General features: G+C 47.5%; 1 protein-coding gene and 1 long non-coding RNA gene across 7 annotated transcripts in view; one reads left to right on the top strand and one right to left on the bottom strand.

The window, feature by feature from the left end:
• The window catches only part of LOC102974876 (radial spoke head 10 homolog B), a 38,998-nt gene that overhangs the window by 29,471 nt on the left and 1,326 nt on the right, over positions 1-8,201 (top strand). For 2 of the 6 annotated variants that reach the window (XM_028499182.2, XM_024119838.3), the window contains 4 exons: positions 310-453; positions 1,873-1,998; positions 3,427-3,520; positions 6,757-6,955. In XM_028499182.2, the coding sequence (XP_028354983.1) occupies positions 310-453; positions 1,873-1,998; positions 3,427-3,520; positions 6,757-6,955 (563 nt within the window). Of the gene's footprint in view, positions 1-309; positions 454-1,872; positions 1,999-3,426; positions 3,521-6,756; positions 7,777-8,201 lie in introns of all 6 variants that reach the window. The other 4 variants (XR_008619199.1, XM_028499181.2, XM_028499183.2 and 1 more) reach the window with 4 other exon arrangements.
• LOC129392749 (uncharacterized) lies at positions 4,985-8,065 on the bottom strand. The gene is made up of 3 exons (XR_008619200.1): positions 7,807-8,065; positions 6,179-6,680; positions 4,985-5,893 (listed from the first exon to the last, which is right to left on the bottom strand). It is a non-coding gene; the product is annotated as an uncharacterized lncRNA (long non-coding RNA).

Below are 8,201 nucleotides of genomic sequence, written 5' to 3'. Positions count from 1 at the left end.
GCGGAGCACAGGCTCCGGACGCGCAGGCTCAGCGGCCATGGCTCACGGGCCCAGCCGCTCCGCGGCATGTGGGATCTTCCCGGACCGGGGCACGAACCCGTGTCCCCTGCATCGGCAGGCGGGCTCTCAACCACTGCACCACCAGGGAAGCCCAATGCTATAGTTTTTATTGCAAACTGGTGTGTGCCCATGATGCCTGAGTGTTGAACAAGGTGGTACTTTCTGGAGAACAAACACCCAGAAGAACTGCTGGTCCACCTCGAGGTGTGTCAGGATGAAAAAGACCCTTTATATTTTCTTATATTTCAGCTGGTTTTCCTGGAATTCTTTGAAGCTCTGTTAAGCTTCGCACTCATCTCTGTTACTAACCAATCGACTGAATTCTATGTCAATTTTCCAAATGATGCCTTGTCTGGAAACAAAGCTGGAAGCACTTATACAATGATAAATCAGGTAACAAATAATATCTTAGAATTTACAGAGTAAGGAATGGGTTTTATTCTGGAATGGTTAAACCATCATCAAGACTATCTTGGGCTTTTGTAACCCTTCAGGAAATAACTTAAATAATTTAAGACTTCTTTTTACATTCTGAAAGGAGTGTATTGTCTTTTTTCTACATTAGGGAAAATGTATTTTCTGGTCATGACCTATGATAGTGGAGATACGTAATGAGTGTCAGAGCGCCTACTGACACCCTCAGGGGTGTGGGGCTCCCCTGGCTGGGCCACGAGGCCTACGGCATCTGAGGTGGTTTTTATGAAACGTTTCATCCCATGATCTAGTGTTTACAAGAGTGGATCACCCGTCCCAGAGCACAGATGCCAAGGAACAGCTCCCGAGCGTGTGCAGGATGCTGGGCGCGTCCCAGAGGACAGGACCTGCTCATGGGGCTGGACACTGGGCTTCACGCCAAAGCCTTGGGGGAGCAGGGACAGCGTGGGCCGTTGAGCGAAAGATCTAGCCGCTGGGTCAGATGGAGCGGGGGTTTCAGGGTAGCGGGCTGGAAGGGTTTCTGATCGTTGAGTCCCTCATTCGGAGCCACAAGGGAGAGTGTTGGGGGCCAGCGGAACCCCCAGCTGGGAAACTCGCCAGAGCTGCTCACTCAGGGAGACCTCTCACTGTCGGTCATCTAAGGAGCGCCTCTGACCACGAGTCGCAGGACGTGCCTTGGACCCTCGTGCAGGTTCAACTTCAGTAGCGCAGTCCACCCGATCCGCAGAGAAGCCCCCTCCAGGTCATCCGAGAGCCTGGCCACAGGCTGGGTCTGGGGCTCTGCTCGGAAGGAAGCGCGGTGTCCACCTTAAACTCATCCATGCCTGCGTGGATGGCAGCACACAGACCCCAGTAACCACACACGGACACGCTGGCCTCGGGGACAGCCTCAGAAACCATCCGATCAAGTTCACGTCTGGTTTCCAACCTGGCACCGCACATCCATCAAGATAAACAAGTCCTATTATAACCATACAACGGAGAACGAGCCAGCAGTGAAATAACTCATGACACCTGCCAACAGCATGGGTGAATTAATTATGCTGGGTGAAAGAAGCCAGACAGAAAAGGATACATACTGCTGTGATTCCAATGACATAAAATTCTAGAAATGCCAAGTGATCTGTAGTGACAGAAAACAGGCAAGTAGTTGCCCGAGGCTGAGGGAAGAGGGCTTCCTGGGGCACAGGAAACCTGGGGTGACGGATATGTCCACTCTCTGAGGTGACGGTTTCACAGGTGTAGACACGTCGAAACTCGCCGTCATAGTGCGTGTTATGTGCAGGTCATTGTAAATCAATTAGACCACGTTAAAATCACGTGCACGTGTGTCTCCACGGAAAACAGAAATCCTCTTATGTGTTTGTCATTGATCAGAACACCCAGAACAGGAGTCCAAGTGCGCTAAGAAGCCAGGAGTCTGAGGTGCAGTATGGCAGCACTAAGTCGTCTTCAAGCAAGTTAGGAGTCTTGCTTGACGTGAGCAAGATAAGGAAATCAGAGGTTTGTATTCACAGCTAACCATGAAAACAGTGCCGCGGCCATGGTATCTACCGCTGTCGCGCTCCTGCCATGTGGTGAGGGCTCTTCTGGTGCCAGGGTTCTGGCGGGAACAGAAAGCCCGTCCTCTCGTGGGCATCACATTCCGGGGGAGAGGGACGTGGTGACACGTGAAGAACAGGAAGAGTGAACACCCTCGGGGTGCTTACCAGGTGCTACGCACTCCCCAGGGGTCCGCTCATTTAATGCCCGGACGACCTGTAGGTGCTTTATCGGCTCCAGGGGGGAACTGAGGCACAGAGAGGTCGAGTAACTTGCCCACCGTCACAGAACTGGTAAGCAGTGGAGCTGGGGCTTTGCACGCAGGCAGTTCGACTCCAGGATTTACACCCGTTACCGCAGCGCTATACTTCTTTACACTTGGGAGGGATCAGTGATGCGATGGAAAGCGAGGCAGGCGGTGGAGACTGAGACAGGGTGGGGCGGGAAGGGAAGGTCTTCGGATGAAGCCACACTTGAGCGCAGCTTGGCGGAGACCATCCTGTGCGGGGGCCTTGAGGCGGGAGCAGCTCTGGGGTGTTGGAAGGGGCGTAGCAGCAGGTGTAGCCACGTCGGGGTGGCCCAGGAAGATGCATTGAGTGAGGCAGTGCCCGGCCGGGAGGGGGCCCTGAGCCAGGGGGGTCAGTAGGCTCACGGTGGCTTTGCTGTTGACAAACCCGTAAGGAAGCTCTTGGAATTATCTGCATGTATTTTGAAGGCTGTGGAGTTTGAGAGGGAAGGCAAAGATGATTCTAAGGGTTTTTTTTTGCCTGAACGACTGGAAGAACAGAGCTGCCATTTATCATGAAGGGGAGGACTGGGGTTTGAGGGGGAGATGAGTTTTGGGGGTGAAATTAAAGGGCTGGGTTTGGGCATGTCAGACTTAAGCTGCCTGATGAGACGTCCACGTGGTGACAGCACGTGGCAGCTGGAGACAAAGTCTGGAGTTCAAGGGTGAGATCTACTGGACATAAAAATGTGGGCATAAACAGCATGTACTGAGATATGGTTTTTTATATATATATATATCTATCTATATATATATATATAGATAGATATATATATATATAGTAATTAAAGCCACTAAGAGATGGAGATGGATTAATACTTTCCCAACACACCCAGGGAGTATTTTCTAGTCTTTGGTTTCCTGGGGGAAGCCTTCCAGCAGATACAATAGCTCTGTTATTCATTTCCTTAATAGGACAAATATACAGGTTAAAAAGTCAAATTTTAGGCAGATTAAAAATAGTCAAATTAGTATAAAGATAATGGCCTCATTAATACTTTTCTAATTATTTATAATGTAGAAAATTAGTTTTAGTCCATAACGATGCAAAAGTTATATTTTGCTTTATGATTTCTTTTTTTTTTTTTTTTTTAACGAAAAAGCCCAAGATCAAGAAGTCTCTAAGTGATGGAAAAACTTCCAAAATGAATTTTAAATCTCCAGGAAAGGAGCTAACCTTTCTTTTATCTCAAAATGGTGAGTATTTTAATTATAGAACTTTGGTATTAGCAAACTGTTGCTTATAAATGATTTAACATTTATAAAAATGTACAACAGGCTCAGTGGCCATGGCTCATGGGCCCAGCCACTCCGCGGCATGTGGGACCCTCCCGGACAGGGTCATGAAACCCGTGTCCCCTGCATCGGCAGGCAGACTCTCAACCACTGCGCCACCAGGGAAGCCCACAACAACCATCTTTTAAAATATAATTAGGCTGGGACAGCTGCTCCCAACTCTGCCCCCTGGCTTGACAGAGTTCCCTTTCAAGGCATTGATCTTTTTCCCCTTTTCTTTCCCCAGTTTTATTGAAATATAATTGACATACAGTGCTGTATAAGTTTAAGGTGTACAACATAATGACTTACATGTATTGTGACATGATGACCACAATACGTTAACATCTATCATCTCATAAATACAAAAAAAAAAAATTCTTCCTGTGATGAGAACTCTTAGGGTTTATTCTCTTAACAACTTCCACAGATATCATTCAGCAGTGTTAGCTACAGTCACCGTGTTGTACGTTACATCCCTGGTACCTGTGTACCTTATAACTGGAAGTTTGTACCTTTGACCACCTTCCTCCAGTGTCCCCCATCTCCCTCCTCTGGTAACCACATATCTGATGTTTTTTTATATGTTTGTATTTTTAAAAAATAGATTCTAGATTCTACTTATAAGTGAGATCATACAGTATTTGTATGTCTCTGTCTGACTTATTTCACTTAGCATAATGCCCTCAAGGTCCATCCATGTTGTTGTAAATGGCAGGCTCTCCTCCTTTTTATGGCTGAGTACTATTCCACTGTGTGTATATCTCTTCTTTATCCATTCATCTGTTGAGGGACACTTAGGCCGTCTCCTGTCTTGGCTGTTGTAAATGGTGCCACTGTGAACGTGATGGTACAGCTATCTCTTCGACACAGTGTTTTCATTTCCTTTGGATATATTCCCAGAAGTGGAATTGCTGGATCATAGGGTAGTTCTTTTTTTATTTTTTGAGGAAACCCATACTGTTTTCCATACTGGCTGTACCAATTTACAATCCTACCAAAACCGTGCAAGGGTCCTGTTTTCCCACATCCTTGACAGCATCTCTTCTTTATGAAGCAAGCCATTCTAGCAGGTGTGAGTTGGTGTTGTTTTTGGCCTTGTCTCATGGCTTGTGGGATTTTAGTTCCCCAAGCAGGGATTGAACCTGGGCCCTCGGCACTGAGAGCGCAAAGTCCTAAACTCTGGACCGCCAGGGAATTCCCTCTCATTGTGTGTGTTTTTGGTTTTTTTTAACATCTTTATTGGAGTATAATTGCTTTACAGTGTTGTGTTAGTTGCTGCTATATACAAAGTGAATCAGCTGTACGTACACATATATCCCCATATCCCCTCCCTCTTGCGTCTCCCTCCCTCCCACCCTCCCTATCCCACCCCTCTAGGTGGTCACAAAGCACCGAGCTGATCTCCCTGTGCCTTGCGGCTGCTTCCCACCAGCTATCTGTTTTACATTTGGTCGTGTATATAAGTCCATCTCATTGTGGTTTTGATTTGCATGTCCCTGATGATCAGTGATGTTGAGAGCCTTTTCATGTACCTTGCTTTCCCAAGGCTGGTGCTAAAGCTCGAGTTTGTGGTCCTTCCGTGGCCCCCAGGTTGGGGCCAGCTTTCTGTGTGTGCTCACTAGTCACCTGCCAGAGCTCTCTCACCAGCACAGGGAGCTGGCCACAGGGGGGAGGCGTGTGGGGGGGAGGTGCCTGTGGGCCACCTGGTGCCACTGACTGACTTACTTTCTCCATGGATTTGCCTTTTCTGGACATTTCCTAGAAATGGAATCATACTCTTTTGCATCTGCTTCTTTCACTTATAATTATTTGGGGATTTGTTCATGTTGTAGCACATGTTGGTATTTTGTTCCTCTGTACTGCTGAGTAGTAAGTGTTCCGCTGTGTGGATATACCACATTTTATCTACTCCTCAGGTGATGGACGGTTGGGTGGTTTCCATTTTTGGCCATCAGGAGCAACGCTGCTGTGAACACTGGTGTGCAAGTCTTTACGGATACGTTTTCATTTCTCTTAGTCCTTGTAAAGTCTGGCACTGGGGGGACTTCCCTGGTGGCCCAGTGGTTAAGACTCCACGCTCCCAATGGAGGGGCCCCGGCTTCGATCCCTGCTCAGGGAACTAGATCCCACATGCACGCCGCAACTAAGAGTCCGTGTGCTGCAGCGAAGACCCAGAGCAGCCAAAATAAATAAATAAATAAATAAATATTTAAAAAAAAAAAAAAAAAATCTGGCACCGGCATCAAGGTTCTCCGCATTAGCCTTCCACTCTTGGGCTCTTCACAGTGGCTCCTGGGATGGAGGGTAGGTTGGTCACAGAATGCTACGTTTACAGAGTACCTATGCCCATACTCCTCTCCCATCACTGCCGTCAAACAGCAGATCAGCCCAGGCTGTACACACAGTCAAAAAACAATTGCTCTCTTGAAAGATCCCCAGTCTTACTGATATTATAGAACTATCCAAAGCATTATCTGCCTGGAGTCAACTATATTAATTAAACACATTCCAAAGCGCGTATCTGCTGGCCTTAGTAGATGTGAAGCAACTCCTTACCAAGTCAATAATTTTACCTACCTTCTTCTTCAATTCAGAGTTAAAATCCTTCTTAAAATTTTCTTGGAATTCCCTAGAGGTCCAGTGGTTAGGACTCTGGTGCTTTCACTGCCGAGGGCGCGGATTTGATCCCTGGTGGGGGAACTAAGGTCCTGCAAGCTGCGTGTTAGGGCCAAACAAAACAAACAAATAAAATTTTCTTAATGAAAACTGCCTTTAAAGATAATGTATGCAAAAGCCAAGAGTTTTCTTTCTCTGAAACACGGGAATGTTGTAAATTTTCTAAGATTTTAATTTTAGAAAACCAAAATATTTAAGCTATTTAGGAAAAAAATAACAGGTACCAGGAGACTTGAAGGAAGTGTTGCCAATCATGGCTGTGGTCAGCTGACGCCAGCCTTGTTCCAGGAGGTCCCTGAAGCATTTTGCAGTTACCTGAATCCTCACAAGCCCACGAGAAGCACAGTGTCACCCACCTTATGGGGGGATGAGGACACTCAGCCCAGCACAGGAAGTGACGGAACTGGGGAACAGGAACACAGACCCCAGAGTTACTGCAAGACCGTGTTAATGCTCATGTTAATCAAACTTTCTTCCAGAGAAAAAAGAAAAATCTGAGGATGAACAAAAGGAAAAATTCAATACATGGGTCAGTAACATGTACATCTTTTTTGTGGACATCCTCTTCCAAGCATATAAACATGAAGAAACCCTCAAGGAGAAAGTAAAGGAAAACAGGCTACATAATGAAGCGATGGCCCTTCAGAGGAAGATGGAGAATGAGGAGCTGGAGGCGAGGTAACTCAATAAAACCCCTTGGCTCCATCCCTCCCTCCCGGGCTCTCGGGCATCTTTCTTTCCTGTCCTCTGTAGCCGCCAGAAGCTTCAGGACCAAACACTTCCATTAAAAGTCTACAACCTCCGGGCTTCCCTGGTGGCACAGTGGTTAAGAATCCACCTGCCAATGCAGGGGACACGGGTTCAAGCCCTGGTCCAGGAAGATCCCACATGCCACGGAGCAACTAAGCCCGTGCGCCACAACTACTGAGCCCGTGCTCTAGGGCCTGTGAGCCACAACTACTGAGCCCATGAGCCACAACTACTGAAGCCCGCGAGCCACAACTACTGAAGCCCGCAAGCCTAGAGCCCGTGCTCCACAACAAGAGAAGCCACTGCAGTGAGAGGCCTGCGCACCACAATGAAGAGTAGCCCCTGCTTGCTGCAACTAGAGAAAGCCCGCATGCAGCAACGAAGACCCAACGCAGCCAAAAAAATAAAAAATGAATAAAATAATTTAAAAATATATATTAAAAAAAAAGTCTCCACCTTCCGAAGGGTGGCACGTCCTCATGTGCGGCTGGGAACCCGCAGCCACCAGTTCTATCCTGGTTGTCTAAGGCATCCCCAGGCATCCACGAGGAGGCAGCGTGACGTAGATCCAGACTGCCTGGGTTCACATCCCAGCCTCATCACTTATATCACCTTGGTGACCTTGGGTGTGGTCTGTCCCTGTGTGCCTGTTTCTGCATCTTTAAGGTGGAGGTGATACCTCGTAGGACTGTTGTGAGGACCGAGTGAGCTAGTGTTTGTGAAGCATCGAGAACAATGCTTGGTGCGTGGTGAGTACCTAGCAAAGGCCACACACTTACCTTTCTAGAACCACTGTCCAGGCTTAGTTCCGTGCAGACAGGTCAGTCCCAAGTGCAAATGTCTGACTTCTGTAAAGGGCATCTCAAGCCCACTGGTCTGTGGAAGAGAGCATTAGACTTAAGGAAAACGGCTACAACAGTATTTTATTTTTTTACAACAGTATTTTAGAAGGCTACTTACTAGCTAAGTTGCTTCAGAGACAAGTGCGTCACAAGTCGCCTTAGATGTGTGAAAACTTTGTCTTAAACTATCTAGCTATTGCACCACTTTTTTTTTTTGGTTTTTTTTTTTTTTTTTTTTGCGTTACAGGGGCCTCTCACTGTTGTGGCCTCTCCCTTTGCGGAGCACAGGCTCCGGACGCGCAGTCTCAGTGGCCATGGCTCACGGGCCCAGC

The sequence above is a fragment of the Physeter macrocephalus genome, chromosome 14 (genome assembly GCF_002837175.3).
Source record: "Physeter macrocephalus isolate SW-GA chromosome 14, ASM283717v5, whole genome shotgun sequence".
Lineage (NCBI taxonomy): Eukaryota > Metazoa > Chordata > Mammalia > Artiodactyla > Physeteridae > Physeter > Physeter macrocephalus.
The sequence above is the reverse complement of the archived record's forward strand: the minus strand, read 5'-3'. Positions and strand labels throughout refer to the sequence as shown.